This window comes from Motacilla alba, chromosome 4 (assembly GCF_015832195.1).
Source record: "Motacilla alba alba isolate MOTALB_02 chromosome 4, Motacilla_alba_V1.0_pri, whole genome shotgun sequence".
NCBI classification, from domain to species: Eukaryota; Metazoa; Chordata; class Aves; order Passeriformes; family Motacillidae; genus Motacilla; species Motacilla alba.
The window spans coordinates 46,391,877-46,413,830 of record NC_052019.1 but is presented as its reverse complement, the minus strand read 5'-3'; the positions used below and the strand labels follow the sequence as shown (position 1 = coordinate 46,413,830).

Sequence of the window (21,954 nt, the reverse complement as noted above, 5' to 3'; positions counted from 1 at the left end):
ATAATATGAAACCTAGAAGAGATGGGAGACTTCGGCATTATGAAGTTTAGGAGGTGTCTTGAAATTTCTTAATTTACAGCAATATAAGAAGTCTCCTGAGAACCTCTACTTTATACAAGTTGATCCCAAATCACCTGCCTAACTGCTGAATGTGCACACAGCAGTATTTAAAACTTTATACTTGAGCAGAAAGGATCTCCCGCTGAAAGAAGGACAGAACTTTTTTCTTTCCTCAAAAAGGACCTCATATGGGGGGATGTGCATGCTGCTGATCACAGGGCAATATGGGCATCCTTGTAGATGCAAGCTCAGCCTCAAGGCTAATGAAGTAGAAAAGCAACAGGTGAAGCTGCACTAGGCTTCCCAGAGAGATTAAAACCTTACCATTTACTTGTTGTAGAACTATCCATCTGAACAACAATCTCAATCCATATTTGTAGCAGATTATATTCTTAAATCACACAAGAGTGGATCAAGATTATGTTACCAGCATACATCATGTAAGTAAGTAAATAAGGTTCTTAAGACTTTCATCTCTAATAATAAGCATGACTACAAATAAGTATTATTTAAATTAACTCCAAAAATCAAGTAACTTGACTGTTCTTAAATCTAATGTCTATTTTTAATTGCTGATTTTAGAATATGCCTTAAAATCCTTGTGCTCTTCAAAGTGCAGATTTACTGTACCCAAATGATAGCTCCTGAGCGATTTGCATGCATTCCTTACCAGCCTGATAAATCCATCATAAATTTCTCCTTGAACTGAAATGCTGTAAGTTAGTTAAGCATTACACATGCAGGGGTACAAGAAAAAGTACTTATGTTTCTGCCCAGGTGTAGTCATTAAAATAAATGTTTTTTAGAAGAATATCAGTTAAAAAAAGATGGCCAGAAGAGATCAATATGCCTGACCCTTTCTCATGTGCAACACAGCCTTTACCCTGACTGCTAAAGACTGGCTTTTGTAAGGAAACCACACTGAAAATTCCAGTTTGATTTTCTGAGCATGAGTCTCACATAAAAGAAAACTCAGGAAAATCAAAATTTTGATAAAATCTATTTTTTGTTGATTTCTACAACATCTTTATACTCTGCAACAATGAACTAAGAAGATATAAAGCGAGGTTATTGTTGATGTCACTTGGAATAAAGATTTGAAATGTGTTTATTGTCAACTCTTGATCTTCCAGCTGCCAATATGGGAGGGAAGTTGCCTATCAGGATACCATAATTTTTGTCCCATATTGGTTTGGTCCCACTCTTTGTTGCAAACATGGAAGGAGAAAAGATAAAGGGTATACCAGAAAACATGGCTGTAATTCAAAGGGGCAATTCCAACTGGCAGGCTGTGACCGAAGTTTTTGTATGATTCAAATTCCAACAAAGAGGAGTGCTACCTAGAACCATGATGAGAGATTCTATACTAGGGCTACTGCATAAAGTAAGAAATCTTATGCTCAGTTGGACATAATAGTAAATTTTTTTTCTGCTGTTCATAAAAATGAACTCAACCAAATAACTCACCTTTAATAAAAAAAAAAGGTCAAAATGCTTTTTTCTTATGAAGAAATGATTATTTTCATTATTGGCTATGCTATAAGCATGCCTAAGGCACACATTTTCTTCTCTTCTAAAAAGTGTTGTTACCTTTTCTCCTGTGTCACCCTTCAGTCCATTCTCACCAGCATCCCCCTATAATTGAAACACACATTACATTTTAATGATTTTCTGTGAGCACAAGTATGCAGAGAAGAGTCAGCATTCCAACATGATTAACAATGCGAGTTGATTTTGTTCAGCAGCTAGTCAGTCTCTCTCACATGGGTCAGGAAGTGGCTATGTCTTACACAGACTTCACTATAACTGCAATCCCATGTCACAGATCTGTAAAAAAAAACCCACCACAAAGCATCAAAATATCTGTTGGTATAATTACCATCTTTCTCAGTTCACTGCAGTTTGGCAAGGAAGGAATGATTTCATGATTCCATGATGATTCAGCACTTTAAATTACAAATACATTTTTTCTTCCCAACACAGACACATTCACATAGATGCATCTAATAAAATTCAGATGACAGTTAGACAATCCCAGTAGTTTTTATTGAGATTCTCAAGTAATTTATAGCATATACTCTCTGAGTCTGCAGTCCTTCATGAATGATTCACAAACTAAAAAAAAATTCACTAAATGTCACTCCTCCAAGGAGCTACCAAATTGACTTTATCTCTACATAAATTCTATGCACTGTTTTTGTTTAAAAAGTGATATTTAGATAACACTTTCTCATGGCTGAATAGACATTTTCTACTCAAAAAATGCACAAAATTTTAAAATAAAAAATTCATAATATTAACCTATAAAAAGACCTTATTTCCACCTAATCATGTAACCATACAAGAAGTCCAGATTACATGAAATATGCTATATGTTGTTTTATGTTAAGAATACAGGCTAAAAATTTCTGTGGGACTTGAATGTCATGTAAAGGGCAGTAAGTATTTAAAATGCCAAAAATATGGATAAAAACAGCGCCTAAGTAGACTAAAAACACATTCCTGGCCTTGGTCTAATAACCAGTAGTACTGCTGAAATAACATTACTCAGTATCTGTCATATTGTTCTGAAGACCTTAATGTGAAATCCTTTTGGAGAGGACTTAGCAATTTATACACCACAGCCACTGATACAATGGGAACCAGCAGCACTGCAATTAGGGAAACATACATGAAACATGGAAGAGTAACAGTGAGGAATGTCATCCCAAGTTCATTTAACATGATAAAGCATATTGAGGAGATCTGTAACTACACTTTTTAGAAAAAGACAAATGATAATTATGGAAAAATAGAATGGTTTTAAGTAACAAAAATTCACTACATAACAAAATTCATTGTTATTTCTTTTATGTCTGAAAACAAACTAAGGATTACTGAAGTACTTAAAATATAATTTTAACAGAAGAAATTATTTCATGATGCATATTTCATGATTACATAGCTCTGCATGTGGGGTACAGACTTTCAAGATTTCCCTAGATTATTTTTATGGTGTGCTTTTGAAAATGTGAAATTGATAGCCTTGGCAAAGCATGCTTCCAGCTGCTATTACATAGATTTACATGAATCTGGAAGTGAAATTCAGTTGTAGCTGCAAAGACACAGGTAAACATTTCTTAAGAGCAAATTGCACCCCAGTACAAACAACTCACTTTTTAAACATAAGCTCAGTATACTTACAGAAGATCAGGCTGTGCATGAAATCCTACTCAAAATAAGGCTTATGCTATTTCTCAAACTGCCCGTGTGAGCTGGTGAGGAAGCTCAGCTCTAAACTCACTGTGCTCCTACCAGCCACTATGCCTGGAAGAGCAGAACTATACTCCTCTCCTGCAGCATGGAGCTTGTTCCACCCCCTTGTCTTGCCGTGGTATGACTGGACACCAGAGAAGCAATTTCTTGCTAACTGTCTGCAAGTAGAGGCATCAGCATGCCTCTCCAGACAGGAGATCATGGGGGCAGTCTCCCTTGCTTTTACTTAAATGGACCCAAAGAAAAATGGAACACTCAATTTTTATTTTTTTATCCCATTTTTATTTTTTATTCCATTTCCATTTTTATTTTTAGTACGTGGAAAGCTTGTTATCCAGGTATCACTTAGAATCCATGTAGTTTTACCATTCTGTTTTTGGAGTAAAACCTAATTGCTTTACTCCACACAGGTGTCAGAACATGAAAACCAAGTAATGAGAAATGTGTGGATCTCTAATTTATTCAGACAGGCTCATCATTTTCTGAGACCCAACACAGTTAGGATTAGTTGCCTGACTGCTCAACTGTGCAGCCTTTAACACACAATCACTGCACTCTGTGACTAATCCCACTGCAGTAATCACAGATCAATAACTTCCATTAGCAGGTATTATATGACCCTTGGAAAGGCTGCACTGTGCCACTTAAGTTCTAGTAGGAGCTGTGGTTTTTTATTTTTAAACATGGGATCAGTGCACTCCAAGGAAGTTACCCAAAACAGAAACACAACAAAGGAGGTGAAACATCTCACCTTTTCTCCTCTTTCTCCAGGGTCACCCTAAAGAAAATAATTGGAGCAAAGAAGTGGTAAGTTACTAAGGCAGAAATCAAATTGCTACCCTTTCTATCATTAGTTATTACTAATGTTAGTATTACTATCCTTACTAATAATTATGTCACTATGATGACAACGTCTCAGGTGATGCAATACAACAAGAAAATCTCCAATGAACAATAAAATATGTAAATTCAACAGATCTCAATGGACCATACAACTGCAACATGTTTTTTTTAAGCTTCAATGGTTTGCATGTGAAGACGTCTCTCTCTTTTTTGTCCTAGACCCTGACAAACAGGTACATGCCTCTGAGAAGCAGCCTGCGGGCTCCTACACGTGGCTCTCCTTGTTTTGGGAACAAACAAAGGAAATAAAAAGTCTGAATGTGAAGGGAAAGTCTTATGATTCTGTCAACGGCTCAGAAGGTTCCTCAAGAAAGAGTAAATGCCTTAAGTGTCTTGAACAAATTCATAACTGTTCCAGAGTAAAGAGCCTTCACTGCTCTTTATATTTTCTGTAACAATCTCTGTAACAAAAAGATGGCTTATAGCCATTACTTTTTTTCAAAATTAAAACGTGCTTGAGAAACTGCAAAAGCACTTTTGCACACCAGCCTGACCCTGACAACTCATCTCTGCTTTTCTGGCTCAGAGCTGCACTCCGGCTCATCTTTGCCCCTTCTGATGGCTGGCAGTCGCTAGGCAACTCAGGGACTACAGCTGTGAATACGAATGAAGCATCAACTACCATAATTTGGCTTCTTCTCTATACAAAGTAAGAAAAGGTCATGCTCCCAAATGGTTTGTTTTCATTCCTGATGGACAAGCAGCCAGTCAGTAAATGTAAAGAGGCTGCCTTGCATGTCTGTCAGCAGCGGCATGATGCACAGAATCAGCTGAGGAGCACATGTGCACCAGGGACGCTCACTCACAGCTGATGGGATTAGAAATTAGCATTACCCCCTCCAGGAGGCCCACAGATCCCATCATCTTGGACGTGTCAAGTTTTCTTTTAAATGAAGTTATCATCATAAGCTTTATGTTCTATTTCACTTGTTCAATATTAAAGCAGCAGAACAAACTATATAACAATAAAGTGCAAAGAGTCATTCTGATGCAACAAATACAGGCTGAGACATGCTTCTAATGAGACTTGTTGCTAACTTCCATAATAGCAGGATCAGCCCTCAAGGCTTCACCCTGACATTTGTTGAAGAACTGACCGCAGCAGCTCTTGAATAGAAGCCTGAAACACATTGTAAGGGGCATAAACAAAGCCTTTCCAAAAAGGTCCCCAAATTCCCAAACACTTGCAGGCACATTGCATTCAGCTGGCAGTGGATGCCTATGAATCAGTGCCACTGACTGGAATTATACATGCACAGCAGAAGAAAATGCTTCTTTATGATGAGATGTGTAAAGCCTCTTACAGCACTGATCACTGGAGGGAGCAGATCATTAAAAGCCACTCAGAATATAAACCCAAGTTGGAAAGCACAACTGTCATCTACATATGCACTCACATACTCTGTGCTTCTGTTTTTAACTCATTTTCAATACTGACCTTGAGCCCTGCTTCTCCCTTCTCTCCTGCTATGCCAGGCAAACCAGGTTCACCCTAAAGGCAAAGAAAAAGAAAGATGAAGTTAAGAAAGACATGATGAAATATATGAACATTTTCATAATGGGTCAGTAATGGGGACTTATTTTGTCAGGTAGGGTGGATTAACTTGAACCCATGTAAGGTAACAAATTATTCTTCTGAAAAAGGTGACAACACACAGATGTCACACTAAACAGAAAGGAGACCTGTGACTCCTGATTCTTAAAATCTGTCCAATTAGCCTTAAAAGCACAGTCTTCCCAGCAAGACTGCCAATGCTTTCCTCTTCTCTGCAACTTAGAAATGCTGCAAGAAAGGCTTGTTGTAATTTATTCTGACATTTGTGCTTCTGGTCTCAGATGGAAGACAGATAATGAAAAAAATGAGAAAGGCCTGCTTCAGAAATGGAAGAATTTGGAAAAACAGGGAGCTTTTCAATTTTTTAAATATACTTCACTTATCCATTTTTTATACCAGCAGTTGAAAAGTGGTTTTAAAAGATTAAAAAACTGTCAGCATTACATTAATGCTCCAAATTTTGGGTATGTTCAATGGGAAGTGTATTACTCTTCTGCAGTTTAAGAAGTCATAAATTATTTTCATGAGTCAATCAGCAAATAACACTTATTTTCAATCTTCTTTCCCATCTTCAATTTTAAAAATAAAGAAAAGAAACAAACAAGTAAAAAAAACAAGTCAAACAAAATAAACCCTCTAAAAGATATTTTTCAGTGTTTATATCCCACATTTATGAGAAAATGGCAGATATTAATTTTAGATGTAATAATGCAATGGTTAGACTTTACTGTAAAACAACTAGAGCTTATGGCTTATTATGTAAATGCTTCTGCAGATGTATATCTCAGTTTCACAAGAAATACCTTTGATAAACCTCACATAAAGAACTGCATCACACTTCTGACACGGCAAAGCACATTAAAATAACAGCCAAAGAAAGATTTTTAAAAGTCTGGAGCTAGGTCCTTCTAAAAGCCCTTTGCTATTTAAGTGTAGAAAAATGAGGAAAAGTTAAATCCAATAGCTAACATAGCAATCAAATTTGGAACAGTAATTTGTATCAGAAACTCAGTGAACAATTTTCACACGGTGTTCAAATTTAGTACACATGATGAATCAATCCTCTACTCAAAAGTTAGAGAGGCATTAAGATAAAGGCTTTTCCAAACACAACAAGACACATTTTCTAGTCCTCCATAAAAGTCTCCTGTTAAGAACTTATCTCTTTCTTACTTCTGCAGGCAGATTTAATCATAGATGCATTAACTCTGATTGTCTGTGAAAGCAAGTTCCATTGTATTTCTAAATTAGGTAATGGAATCATTAATTACATTTAATTTCCTCAAGAGTTAGACTGTTTCAAAAAACAAACCAAAATCATCGAAATTCTAGCAAAACTCTAGTGAGGCATTTTCCAAGCTAGAGCAAAAAATATGTACCATTAAGCCCTGAGGGAATGAAATAGTCACTTGTGTCAGCCCCTTCTCAAGGCCCCTTTGTACTACAGTAGCTGTGAGGCTGATAGAGTGGCACAGGCATTTGATATATGAGTGCTCAGGATCTGAAGCTGTTGGAGATTAGGTGTGAGTGTCCTAAAGGATTGACCTAAAAGGCTCTGGAAGAAAATTGCCAGTTGACAAAACGAAGCAGAAGGGACCCATGAATATACACTTGTTTCTCCTCATCCCCACACCCCTAACACGCTTGTTTCTGTCCCCTTCATTTTCAAACAGCTGCTGTTGGCTGATGCTTTCGGGGGCTTAAATCTCTAATCAAAAGGTTGAAGTTCCAAGCTTGCACTTTCCTCCCAGGTTTATATATCAGTGCTATGGATGCAGAGGGCTACTGCTGTGAGAAAAAAGGAGATGGCAAAAAAAGAACAAAAAATTATTTTCTTAGGAAGAAAGTGAAAACCTCAGCCTGTAACCTTATCATAGTAAATCCCCATTCATACCAGCAATCACATTTCTCACCTATATGCAACTCTGCTATGCTCAGCACTACACTTACTCTACTGGAAATACTAGGCAGAGATATCTGAAGTGCAGAAACTAGCTCTGGGAATGAGAAAGACTGAAGGCAAACCTAGAAGGATAACACAGAAATGACCTTGTGCCTTCATGTTTTTGAAGTGATTATCATTCAGTTTCTAATGTTCAGAACAGGGAAAATATTCCTTTTCCTACGTTAGACCTCTATTTTCTTGTCTATACAAAGAATCAGTGAAAAGAAGTGAAAATGTACAGCCCATAAGATGTTCTATGTCCTAGCCCTGATGAACACTCTCAGTGCACAGCTAAACAAGCTTTGTGCTCTTTTTGTCACTCTGCATGTCTTATAGGCATGGCAGTCTGGCTTTATGCGCAGATATTTTTACAATTCCAGTAAGCCTTAACATAAACCCCCCAAAATAAACAGGAAAAACCAAACCACACAACAAATAACAAAATCCTCCGCTCAAAGTAGTTATGAAGCCAAGAGCTGTTAACTTTTGAAGACGAGTAGATTGATAGCTCTTCCCTACTCAGATACTTTGTCACTTCAGACATGTTCATCCCAAAGATGATTTTGATTCTTGGCATGAAAATAATTTAAAATATTTCTGTTAGGAAGTATAGCTAGTTATTTTTCTTCTGTTTAGTTACTTTTATTTATTTATCTATTTGTTTCTAAAAGCATGTATTAAAACCAGAGTGCAAAATGCTATAAGAGTAAATCTGGAGTGTAAAATGCCATATAAGTACACTTCAGCCCCACAAGTTAGTGTTTTGAGATGGACAAAAAGGAACAGCTGACCTTTAAGAGGCTGAAGATGACGACACTGCTGTTCAAGGAGTGATGCATGCAAGGGAACACCAGACACTCAACAATGTCATTCAATGCAACAATTTAAATCAGACTGCTTTTCAACCTGGTAAAATGGAAGACACTAAAAAGCTAAATCCTCAATGTCACATGTTTTTTTACATTCACCAGGCCATGGGTAATGTCCTTCCTGACTGCTGTTGTAGTCTCTCTTTAGCTGCATTGACAGCAAAGGTGTAGGTTGCAGGAACAATTGTCTTCTGCACACCAGCTAGGTTTCAAACCAAGGCAGCATATTTTTATCTTTTCTTTCATAGAATCACAGAATGCTTGAACTTGGACGGCATCTCTGGAGATCACCTTTGAGGCCCTTTCTTGGATTCTACCCAGTATGTCCACGTCTTTCTTGGAGTGAGGAGCCCACAACTGGACACAGTACTCCAAGAGTGGCCTTGACAGTGGTTTTTTCCCATTTAAAGAGTAATTTTTTCCTATAGTACATCTAACTTTAGCTCACAGCTCACCCTTCTCCAGCCATGAACCCCTAAGAAATTATTGCTCAGTAAGAGAGTGATGGCAATCATTCTGAAACTTTCTAGTGTCTGTAAAACCCAACCCATGATCCCAGTCAGGGAATTTATGAGGGCTAAACTGCACCCTCACACAAGAAAAAGATACAAGACCCTGAGAAATTGTGCGAAGGTACCCTCAGAGCATCTCCTTGGAACTTTTCCCTAAAAGGGATGGACAGTGGGGAAGATGTTGTAGTGAGGTGTGAAGTGTCTCGGTACTCACTTTAAAGCAATTGTTACTCGCCCTTTCTGCCCTTCCGCACTCTTATTTCTCAGCTAAACCACAACGTAGAAGCTGTCCTGTGCAACAAGCACTGTGTGGAACTACCATGATACACCAAAATAAAAATAAAATTCTCCCTCCTGGCACTGAGATGGGCTGTAATTTCCAAAGGCCACCTCAGCAATGTGCGGCTGAACTGACACCATGATGGAAAGAGCTAGAGCTCTGTGGGATGCTGGGGTACCAGCACCATCTTATCTGAACATGCTCTCTATCAAGGTTCTGCTGTACCAAAGCAGCAACAAAACTACCAGATGCACAGATGTCATGCCCCGCACTGGTAAACATGAAAAATATTGCATTAGAAATACTGTTTAGGTAACCCTTGACTTCTTTTTCATATGAAGTTATTTTTATCTTGCCTTCGTGTAACTTGACCAAGCCCCTAACTCCTTCCTGTATTTGGGAAAAGATAAATAGGCATATTTAAAAAAATAAGTAGGTGTAGCAGTTTCCTCAGATACTCTTGTGGTGGGGGCAGTCTTAATGCTTACACTGAAATGAATCTGAATTTGGTGAGTACTCAGGTGTATAGAGCATTGCTTGGTAATATGAGAAAAAAATCTGTCAATATGAACTCATAAAATCTACTTCATAACAGGTCTGAAAATGTATTACCCACCAGAGTCCATATTAGAGGAGTTGAGGCAGTTGAAAGCATGCTTCTCCTTACTGGAGTGCTTTCTGCCCCTGAGGCATATACCTTCATATCCAAAATTGATCAGCTAAAAATAACATGGCTGGAGGCCCCAGCTTTTCTTGTTTGCAACAGAAAAACAGCCTGGAGGCTGCAGGTGTGAAATAGGTTTTGTTTTGGTGAGATGCATAACCCTCTACACCAGCTGGTTGATATCCACCTCACCCTGAAAGAAAGGCTGTCAGTATTGCTATATTTTTCAGTCACTAGAATGTAATCAATTTAAGGATAAGGAAACACAAGAGGCCCCAAACCTAATCCAGTCTAATTTTACTCTAAAATGCATAGATGAGAACAGAGGGTGAAAAAGAGTTTTTTCAGATATGTTACTGTGATTTCCATTTCAAACCAGGGCTGAATTCAATTCCTTTCAACTGGCTTTTTGTGCCCCTCAAAAGTAACTTAAAATTGTTTGTTTAAGGACTGGAAATCTCTCCTGACCCACTCACCAACTGAAATAAAGTGGAAAGGCTCTTCAACAAGACTCTGCTGGCCTGCAAACCTGTCTCAGAATTTGTGAATTACATTTATGATGCTTCCTCCCTTTTTTTGAAAAAATGTTAGTACGTGCATACCCTTCCTCATTTTGCTGAAGAAATTTTATGCTGCCACCTTCAAAATGTGTTTCTACACAGCACTGTACACAGTAATAAGGAAATACATGTAAAAAACCCACCAAAAGATCAAGAAAAAGCGATTTATGGAAGTTTAGAGTGAGGGGTTCATGCACTCCAGACAAACTCTTATTTATAACAAAGAGAGTTATTTGCACAAACTCCAGAAACTGGGTTCCTTCAGGCCAAAACCACCTAAACTTAATGAATCTCTGTTTTTCTCTTTGTGTGCTGCTGCAGTCATTGACAGCCCTTATCAAATCAGCACCACTTAACAAATACCAGAGTATATATTCTATACTTGCAGAGTTTAACTTTCCAAGAAGCCCTCTGTGGCCATTTCATCATGATTAACGTACGGATATGATATCCTTAGATCCCTGCAACCTCCTAGCTCCATGCAGAACTAATGCTTTTTTGTACTTTTTAAGTGACTGAGGAGCTTCTGCCAGGGATAGAGAAAGGGGATTTTATCTGCCATTGCATAGGGATAGAAAGAAACCTGAGGATAGCACAAGGAAAAGGAGCACTCAGAAAGATTCCTTATTTCAGCAGGTTTTGGTCCATCCCAAAACCAACACTCTCTCCAGCTGCAGGTATTATTAGGCAGCTCCTTTCCAGTTACTGTTCTCCAGATAAACATGCTGCAGTTTCTCAAATGTAGGAACAAATGAAGACTGTAAATGTCCCTGCAAGACTACCTGTAATGTTTCACTGGATTTGGCCTAATGTGTGAAGGTTTTATGGCAGTGATTTTGCTACTCTGAATACAAGAAAAATCTACTAGTTAACAGTCCTGCAAAAACATGTGGGTTGTGTAAAATTACACTTACTCTAATATCTAGAGACTGTCTGAGACAAGGGGTTCATATGTTAAGGGATTAAAAGACTGTTCTAAGTGCACTCAGAATTTATGATCTCATTCCCAGACCTATGGTCAGACTTGTCAATCATCTCCTGTAACTCAGTACTTCAATTAAAGAAGAGGAGAAAAGAAAGAAAAAGGAAAATTACAGAGGCACGTAGATGATGGAGATGACCTAACTCTGTTTTGTTCAACTGCTTGAGGACAGAGCAAAGCTAATTCACTGCTGACATTCATAGGCTGAAAAATACTTCATTGTCCAAATGAGAAAAGCATTCACACACTTAATTTTACGCATGTGCTTAACACTCACTGCCTTTTAAGCCAAGGAAAAATATTAACTTGGAACTTAGTGCACTGCACATGCTGCTGTCTGACAGAGCAAGCTCACTGACCAAAAGGCAACCAAGACAGTAAGGCTTTTGTAAAGTCCTTTAACTACATAACTTCTAAAAAGGGGATGACTCGCATCACACATTCAAGTTGAACCCAACTATTCTGCAAGTCACTGTGAATCTGAATGAGTAAAGCCAGAAGTGCCAGCAGCTGGCTCACAGTACAGTCCAACTCTTAAAATCACCACTCTGGTCCTCATCAACATCTTGTGGGTTGCACTGCACTGAGAATCTGTTTTTTCATAGGAATTGGAAGAACTGACCTTCTGATAGCAAAATATTAACATGGGATTGCTAGGCTGCATTATATTTTCTAACGTTAGACAAACACTGCGTCAGTTTAAATTTCATTTCCACCACTGTTTCCAAGCTAACAGAATTTTTAAATCTATTTATTAAAAGAGATAGCAACATTCAACTTTCATCTGCCTAGTATTACATGAAAATAATTTATTTTTTGCAAATAAGAAAGTGGTTTCCAGTTCGTATCAACCAACAGTCGAGAAATCAAACTAAAGAATGCAACAGCAATTTATTTTTATCTGTGTAGCTTTTGTCCTGGTACCTATGTTTCACTTAAGTAATTCAGTTTTGGTTTTTTTAAAGGTCAAAAGTAAAGCAGTCCAGCTACACTAAAAACACACTGACATCTTTAATAAAGTGGTAATAATTTTAAAATGTCTGCGAAGTTATAGATGTGATGAATGTTGAAGTAAATCAAATAAATAGACACCTATAAATTGAAAATTTTGGAATTTTTTTAAAGCACAATTTAAAATTAATAATCAACATTTAAAGATGTGTTTTCATCTTCCCATAATGTTCAACTGCACATTTCTTTTATGCCCCCTGAAACATGACAGCAGATAAGTCTATGTGGTCTCCTAAAAACAGACATGCAACAACCTTGCCAAAGAGCTTAAAAAATTCCCTGTCTCCCAAAATGACACATGAATCACACATTTGACACATTTCATTAATATCAATATTTTTCTGCTCATTAGAGTGGATTTTTCTGGCTGGAGTTTGCATGATTACTATTAAAAATAAAGTTTTTGAATAAAATATGAATCATCAGTTCTGTTCTATCCAAAGCAGTTTCCAAACTCACTTATCCAGTCTTCTTAAATATTCCTACAGATATTTAGCATCTGCTTGTACAAAGTAAATTTTCACTGGCATTCAGTCATGCCACAAAAATCACTTGAATTATGTACAGCAACAGCATATCAGCTGGTAAGCATTCTACCAATGTCTACCATTCCTGTTGCAATTGAATGCAGTTATAAAATATGAAGGAAAAAAATCTGAGGACTTAATGCAAATTTGTTTCATATAATTTTCTTATAAATTCTAGTATTAAATAAATAAATAAAGAGTTAATTATAAATATTTTTATTTTGTTGTTTCATGTTAATTGTAATACTCTGAATAGTTTAAAATAAATTCCTATCACTATCACAAAGGGAAATAAATGATTATTGCATTATTTCTTATAACCACTCTGAAAACACAGGTCTAATACTATGTATTGCTATGTATTATGCTATCAGAAACAATACTTTTTTTTTTTTTTTTTTAGTAAAGAAGAACTAAAAATAACTTATTCGAAACAACAATTTTTCCTAGGGTGAATTCCTAGAAGAAGAGAGGATTGTCTAATACAGCCCTTATACACTACCATCTGCTGCTGCTTGAACCTGGTGAACATATATATCATACATTTTCCTTCTGGCATCCCTTGCCAGTGCTTTTGAAGTTCACTAGGAATGAAAGGGCTTGTGAGAACAACAGATGGATAATACTCTTTATAGTCAAGGAGGTATAATATTTAAACTTCATCACCCAGACTTGCCAAGAAACCTTAGCAATGCTGTAACACAGCTCTGCTGCTTTATTGTGACCTCTCCTTATGGAGGGCCATTCTGAACTCTGACAATGACTTGCCTAAATTAGCATTTCCTCTTGGTTGTGTTCAAAAATATTTGTTTGATTTATTCCTCTGTGTTTTCATCCTCAAAATTCAATTTCAAATTATCTTCCAGTTGCACTCCCATTTATTTTTATTTCTCTATTTATTGGTTGCATTAACAATATATTGGCATCATATCAATACCCAGTATAAATGTGTTTGCATTATGGGACTCAGTAAACAAAAAGTAAAAAACCCTTTTTTTGTAAACATGCTGACTCAAGTAACACACTAATAATATGCATTTCTTTCTACAACCTATCAATCATCACCAAATTTGAACACCAGACTTTCAGCCTAATTACATTTGCTGCTTGTTCAGGTAAAAGTAGAAAAAAAAATTCTTCAGAGCACAAAGCACATTATGCTATATTATACATGGTCTTTTCCATGAAGCCAGTTTGAAACCACAGTTCTGGATATAAGGTTGCATATTACCCATGTGAACCAGCCCAATATTGCTTTAATCCACTACATGAATAATGGCAGTGCTGAAAAAGTCAGAGAACTCACCACTTGTCCATCTCTCCCTGGAACACCAGGCACTCCAACAGAACCCTGGAGGGAAACAGACGCCAGTGTTTAGCAAATTAAACAGGTCATGAAACCTTTCATCTCATAATACAGTATTTAGAAATAATGGTGAATGTTTGCTTATTGGAACTGCAATAAATTTTTCAAGAATTCTTTTTTTTTTCCAAGCTGAGCTCTCCTTTCAGTTGAGATTTTATACTAATTAGACATATTCTCATGTTGTACATTTTAAAGACTGTATGACCTTTTCCAGAAACAAGCTTCAAGCTCATGTTTTGTGATGTTGTGGATGCTTCACAAGAAATGTAAGAATTGAAATGCTATTCCATTTAATGCTCTCAGTAAGTTTTGAGACTGATCCCATGCAATTGAATACAGCACCTGAACAAAACTATTAATGCTTCTAGAGGGACCATTCAAGCTCAGTAACTTGTGGCACCAATCAATCTCAAGGCTTTTAAGAGATAATATGCAGTGATTCAGTCTGACAGTACAAATTACAGATACACTTTGAAACTGCACCAATATTAGTGCAATCAGAGTTAAAAGGCCAATACAGGCCAAACACAAGTGACAAAGAAGGACAAAAAAATTAACAATGACATAACATTGGAGAGATCTTTTTTACAAAGCTCTCATACTGTAAGTTTCTATGTGATGGATAAGTTTTTTGAAGGACCTTGTGCAACTTGCTAGGGAAGTTCAGTGAAAACACAAAACATGAGGAAAGCAGGAAAGCTGCATCTGCTTGTACAGCACTCTCCTCTTATTTTATAAAGATGGGGCTCCTCAGCAAGGGAACTGAAAGAATTGTGGCATGGCAATTCCCCCTCTATTTTGCTTAGAGGTGTCACTAAAATTATCACTAACACCCAAAGGAAACGCGTTCAAAATGGATGCAGATATTTGTCAATTAATAGAGTTGGGAAATCCTGTGGAACGGGAAAAGGAACCAACTCATGAGGGTCTCAAGTACCCTCCAAGAGCTAGTAACAGAGCTTTGAATCAGTAAGAATTAATATACTGATCCCAGCATATCTCCTTGACTCACAGTCCTCTCCCCTTTCTCCCAGAGCTTCCACTTTGGCATCCTTGTTGTCTCTTTTTACTGGATGCCTGGTCATGGAGCTTTAAGCTACTGCAAAGGGGCCTGAGTGAACATTTTCACACCTCTGTATAATTTTTCCAGAAAATCAGAAGGCAAAGCTCAGGAGGCCATTAAACCATCAGTCTCAATAAACTATCCTATGTGTAACAGTTCCTCCTCTCAGTGGCAGCTGATTATTTTTCTTACGAAACACAGGATGTTAGAAAGTGTCAAATGAAGCTGATTCTACCCTGGTAAGTAAATGTTTATCAGATATTCAAAAGTTCATCAGCACATGGGTTTTGCTGATGTTGTACATGCAAAATATCCTCCTCCACAATTGTTAGGGTATAGCTTTGCAACAGCAACTTAGACATGAGCAACGAATTCCTGCAATGCAAAACACAAAGGGTAGTCCTCTCCTTCAGCCTGCAAATTCTATACAGCCCACAGCTGCCAAAATTCCACCAATTTGTGTACTTTGGGATTATGTTTTTACATATCACAGGTTTTTCTTTCTTTTGTCAAAAAAGTTTCGTTTTAACAGATGCTTCACTCTAAACAACATTATCTCAGAAGAAGGAAAGCAGGCATCCTTCTGACACATCAATACTACGTATTCCTTCCTCTTTTTTAGTTTTTTTTTCTTTATACAAATTATAGCTGTTTTATTTAATATCTTTCATACAACTTTTCAATTTTTTGAAATCAGCTAGAAAATTACTCACCTTGGTGGTATGTGAGTCAGATGCCGCCAAAGTACCACTCACTAGCTGTTACTGCTGATATTCTGAGGACTGTTTTAATGGCGTAATTCCATAAATCCTAAACTCACTCAATCAAACTGAGGCAGTCAGCTTTAATGAGAGTAAATAACGCTGAGGGCATTCCCAGGAAGTCAGGTCTCAGGTTACCGAAGGAACAGGAAGACACCGGCAGACCACCTGAACACCACCGACCAAGCACTGTTTATCAGCAACACCTACGTCCTTTGTTTCTGCTGGTCAATTCTTTAGTCATATGGCACTGATCTACTTGAGTAGAGACATGCATTTAATCAGAAACTTTATCTCCCCACCTTTCACCGCGTTTTAACTTTGGCTTCCTAATCCTACCAGTCTATGAATGAGAAAATTATAGTGACCTTTTCACCTGAAAGTTAAGCAGACAGATTGAAAACAGTCTGCTCTGCATTTCTTAAACTCCTTATGATGGGGGAAATGAGAAATCTCGTGTCTCACATTATATGGCTCCATTTTGCAAAAACAAAATTCAGAACCTAAGCTAATTGATTCAATGCAGTGTACAGTAGCGTATTCCATTCACCTTTTCTGCTTGCAATTTGGCACGGGAGGAATAATCACTTTCACAGCATTGTTGTTTATACTATACCTTTTGTCCTGGAGGTCCCTGAGGTCCCTGCAAAGGGAAAACAATTCAATTAACATCAAAACTCCAGCCAATTTAAACTGAAATGACTAATTAAGACTGTCTTATTGTGTAAGCACTCTGATACTGGACTGAAACCAGCTGATGTTTTATAAATCAAAGAAAAGTAAGAGTTTATGTTCAAAAGGCACAATGAATGTTTCCTCTTCACTTTTGGAACTGATCTAACTACTACCCAGAATACTCAAATTTTCTCCCTTCTAACCTTTTCTCTTCCAAGCCATCTGTTTCTTCTGACAAATCTCCCAGCATTAAGATGAGGGGTTTTTCTCTCTTATATCAGCCAATAGCCAGTTGTGTGTCCACAGTAATACATCAGCTTGTCAGCATAAAAACAACGTTTACACAAACAAGCGTTTTTGCAACAGAGAGAAGCATAAACCTCAAAATCTTCTCACCTTCTAAGAATCAGCACACATGACCATCTTATACCCAACTTGTCATGTGTGCCATTATTTGCAAGTTAAGAGAAAAATCTTTAACTTCAGAAATCATGTTCTTGGGAAGCAAAGAACAACCATTTTGTCCCCATGACCTGAGAGGGCAGGAAGAGATAGCTCAGCTCAGGAAAGCTTAACTTTCCTTCATGTCATACAGGAGTCAAAGCCTTGTTGATATTAAGAGGACCCATCTCTCATCTGGTGTCTCCAAAGTACCCAGGTGGCCATAGTGGAGAGGGGAAACAGATAGAAAGTAGATCAACCAGCCACATCTAGGACACTTTGGCAATCTGTTTTGGTAACACCCAGACCACGTCCACCACAGTTCTATGCAGGTTTGTCCCCAGGTTCTTACTATGGGCACTGGTGCAAACTGTGGGTGCTGGTGGCGCACCAAGCAAAGAGAATTCATAGTCCGTCAGAGTGCAAAACCCAGCTGGGGAATTCAAATCCTTCTGATGTGAGAAAGAATAAAAGAAGAACTGATTGATACTGGAACTGAAGTTATTCAGGAAAACAAAAGGATTTCTGCCTCAAAATGTGACACTGATTTTATTCTTAAAAGAGTGTGAAGTTAGGCAGAATCCTCCACTGTTGGCAGATGCAGGACTTGTTGGAACATTGCTTTGATGCAACTTTAAACTGCTAACAAGGAAAAGCTCCACTGGTGGTAATTCTGAGTGCTGCATCCACTGATGTGGATGAAAGCCTTGCAGTTTTAAATGTGGATTGGTATGTCTAAGGTTTGGTATCAAACCTTGCAAAAGCATAGATCGATGTTGCTTCTTGAAAGTTTTGCCTGACTGTTTTAACAGAAGAAAAGTATTGTGAGCATCTCCCTTAGACTGCAGATACAGATTCTGATAAAGGAAACCCACCTTTACTCCTTTGCCTTCAAAAGAAAGCAGAAGTACCTAAGCACTCAGCACTGGTGATGATCAGACCAATGAATATAGTGAGTATCTGCTTTTTCAGATGGAGAAAAATGTCCCCAGCTCACAGTGTTTCACAAAAACTGCTGTTTAAATCAAGTCTTCTTTTCAGTAAGTGCTTGAAAGTGAGTGATCTGCTGGGCAAGGAACCATAAATAGAACAACAAGTCCACAAACAGTGCTCTTCCCTTTCTTTGAGTGCCTGACACCATCCTTTTCTTTTGTAAGAAAGACACAAGTCTAGCATTTTAAGAACACCAAAAAATTAATGCTCAAACTAATGCTTTCCCTCCAGCAATGTTATCAAAACAGGTTCCAAATGTCTACATCCTGGGCATCAGTTGTCTGTTGACCTGTTGCAAACTAACCTGCTACATTTCAGGGTTATTTCAGGTCTTGGGAAAAATCCCTCCATCAGTAGGCCAAGAACAACTGAAGACCTCCATCATAGCTCATACCAGCTATTTTTATGTCCAAGGGATGGATATATCAGTTTCTAGATACTTAAGAAGCTATTAAAACCTTCTAAAGACCCTCAGCTATATTAAATTACCATTTGGGAGCCCTTAATACAATACTACCATATGAAGGAAAAATGATAATTCACTTACTAATATTAGCCCCCAAAGCAACCTGTTAAATGTACTCTCTGTGGAGGACTTTCTGCCTGGTGCTTGCAGCTGTCAGCCTGTCAGGGATGGATATAATTTAAGACATTGCAGAAAATATTTTTTTCCCAGAATTTCCTCTTCATCCCAGACATCATTCCAGCTTCTCCAGATGAGCTACTGAATATGAAAATATTTACACAGTAGCATAGTCTTGCCCTTATGGTGACTTTAAAATTAATCATTCAGAGAAAAGATGCAGCAGATACTTATCAATAAATGTCTTGTGCAACTAGAAGTTTTCCATTTCTGATACTTAAGCCTTTACTCACACTGGAAGTAGCCCTGGTGTTTCACAGCCACTGAGCCTCTTGATGACATGAACAGCCCCAACAGCACAGCCACCTTCAGAAAATGTATGGTATTGTCTCAAAAAAAAAAAACCAATTCAAATAAAAGCTTACCTAACTTGATACATTTCGCAATTTAGATAGGATAACGAGTCCTTTTTATCCTTAGAATGTTTCGACTGCAAAACATACCCAAAGGGAACCAATTTTTTTTAAAGCACAGCTCTCTAGCATTGGGAAAGAAGCTCAAAGTCAATGGAAAATTAACAGCTCATTCACTGACAGCTCTTGTCCTGCCCTCACATAAGCCAGCAACCATTTAACAGAAAATGTGAAATTAGGTTACTAACAGAAAACTTTAAAAAACAAAACCAAACAAAAAAGCCTGTAGAACACCTAAGAATGGTGCTTATTTTTCTACAATTACCTAAAATCTCTGAACAAGGCACAGAATGACACTGGAGAGATGCAAACAAGCAAATAAATAAAGTATGGTAGAGAAAAACAAACTTAAAAATTTTAAAACAAAAAACCAAAACAAAACAGAAAACCAAACCAACCAAACCAAAAAATAAATACAAACCAAAAACCCCAAACCAACAAGGTGCTTTGGTTTATTTCTAGAGGAATAAGTGACAGCAATCTATGTAGAAAATTACGCATGAACATGTGGATTCCCCCTCCCCCCCCGTTTTATTCTACTGAACTGGGGAGTATCCTGTGGTACCCACTTGATGAGCAGACAGTAAGGCCAGCAATCAAAATCTCTATGTAGGTCTGGAGACAGAAGCAGAAGGCAAGAAATATGTGAAAGTTTCCAACCAATTCCTCAGGATGCTTTGTTTTGATGTTTTTCTCTGTTCTTCTTCAGCTGTTCTGTGCTCCTTAACAGCTGCAGCAATATCCTAGCCCTGTTGTTTGCTCCAGCACATCCAAAGGCATGTTTTGCAAATGCAGGCTCAGCTAAGCTCCCCCCTGGACTGATATTCTGCCCCTGGGTCCTGGCAGGCAGTGCAGAGCTGCTGCCACAGGTCCCCACCTCACTGCCCTCAAGCCCAAAGCCTCAGCTCTGCACTGACCCCACACACACACAGAACCCGCTGAAATCTCCACCAGCCGCAGGCTCCATCTACAGCACATGTGACATACTGCCCCTCTGCCACCAACAAATCTGGTGTATAAAGGAGGCAAAACAGAATCACACAGCCCTTTAAAACCATTGGCTGATCAAAACAGCAAAACAATCCCAGAAGTACAGAATTCTTTCACCTCCTAACTACATATACATATATATGATATCTGTCATTGATCAATGACAGATTGTATTGATAGCAGATATTTGACTTTTGCCTGCATCATTGAAAGCTGCCAGACTTTCCACAAAGGGATGCTTAAAATCAACTCCTAAACCACTGGCAATTGATGTCAAAAAGCTCTTTTTATAAAGAGCATTTAGGCTTCAAGAATTCCAAAGAAACTTTGTGAAAACTGTTCAGATGAAATGACTGCTCAGCGTTTTCTAGGATTATGCCACTTTTCCTCAAATTGACACATATTCAGAGAGGAACTTCAATTGAGAAGGCTGAATATTTTGGTTGCAAGAAGTCTTGAATAGCCCAGAATAGGAAGATAACTAAATATAATGAAACTAAAATATAGTTCTTGCTCTTTCAGCTATCATGAACATTTCAGAAGAGCCCTTTGCCATCATGTCCAACTGAATAAACTAGCTAGGCAGCTGTGACAACTTACTGCAGGTCTTCACTGAATTAGGTTCTCGTTCGAATAACCCCACAGTAGGAGGATGAAAAACGAGGGGTGTTGCTCCAAAGAAATTCAACTGCCCCCCATGTTTCTCTGGAGAAGGAGAATTAATAATAATAATATCTAAACACTTATAGCATGTCAAGTCCTTGCATTATAGAAATGGTTGAATGAAATTGGACATTTCAGTCGGTCCTTAACAAGTAACTATTCAGAATAAATTAAAACAAAAAAAACCCCACTAAACAAAATACAACAAAACCTAACAAAAAACCCCACCAACAAGCACACAAAACTCAACCCACCCTCACCCCGCCTAAAATCAAACCAAACTGAAAAGATTTACCTAAGTGTAGTAAAACAAAGTTTGGGGTCCAGCATTCTTACTACACCTTCTTTCTAATGTTACAATTGTATTTTCCCTGTGTTTTAGCAATCTGCAAAATAAGAAAATTCCTTCCTGTAAAGGTTAAAGCTGTAGATTCAAAGGGACAGAGAGTAATTCAGGGTGTGATACATTAGCAACCTTTTGCACTGAATTTCTAGGGACTCTATCGCTTAATGCTTGAAGCAATGCATGAATTAAAAAGTTGGGGCATTTTCAATTTGCAGGTCTGGGGCAGAATAATGATTTGTTTTACAAGGTGTTCGAGTTCATGGACAATGAGCACAAACACCAAATGAAAATGCCTAACAAAAACATAATGAAAACATGAATGTTTTTGTACACTGAATAAGTTATACAGCAAAATAGGTCACAATGGTGCAATACACTGTCATACAAAACCTCTCTTATTCCAAACCTTGCAAACAAGAAAACCCCAAAAAACACAACTGAAGAGCAACAAAACAACCAGAAGAATTTCTTTTTACT

At 37.7% G+C, this 21,954-nt stretch overlaps 1 protein-coding gene across 6 annotated transcripts in view; it reads right to left on the bottom strand.

Annotated features, from left to right (window-relative positions):
• The window catches only part of COL25A1 (collagen type XXV alpha 1 chain), a 298,274-nt gene that overhangs the window by 57,872 nt on the left and 218,448 nt on the right, over positions 1-21,954 (bottom strand). For all 6 annotated transcript variants that reach the window (XM_038136317.1, XM_038136318.1, XM_038136316.1 and 3 more), the window contains 5 exons: positions 16,930-16,956; positions 14,430-14,474; positions 5,657-5,710; positions 4,067-4,093; positions 1,651-1,695 (listed from right to left, as the gene is read on the bottom strand). In XM_038136317.1, the coding sequence (XP_037992245.1) occupies positions 1,651-1,695; positions 4,067-4,093; positions 5,657-5,710; positions 14,430-14,474; positions 16,930-16,956 (198 nt within the window). The remainder of the gene's footprint in view (positions 1-1,650; positions 1,696-4,066; positions 4,094-5,656; positions 5,711-14,429; positions 14,475-16,929; positions 16,957-21,954) is intronic.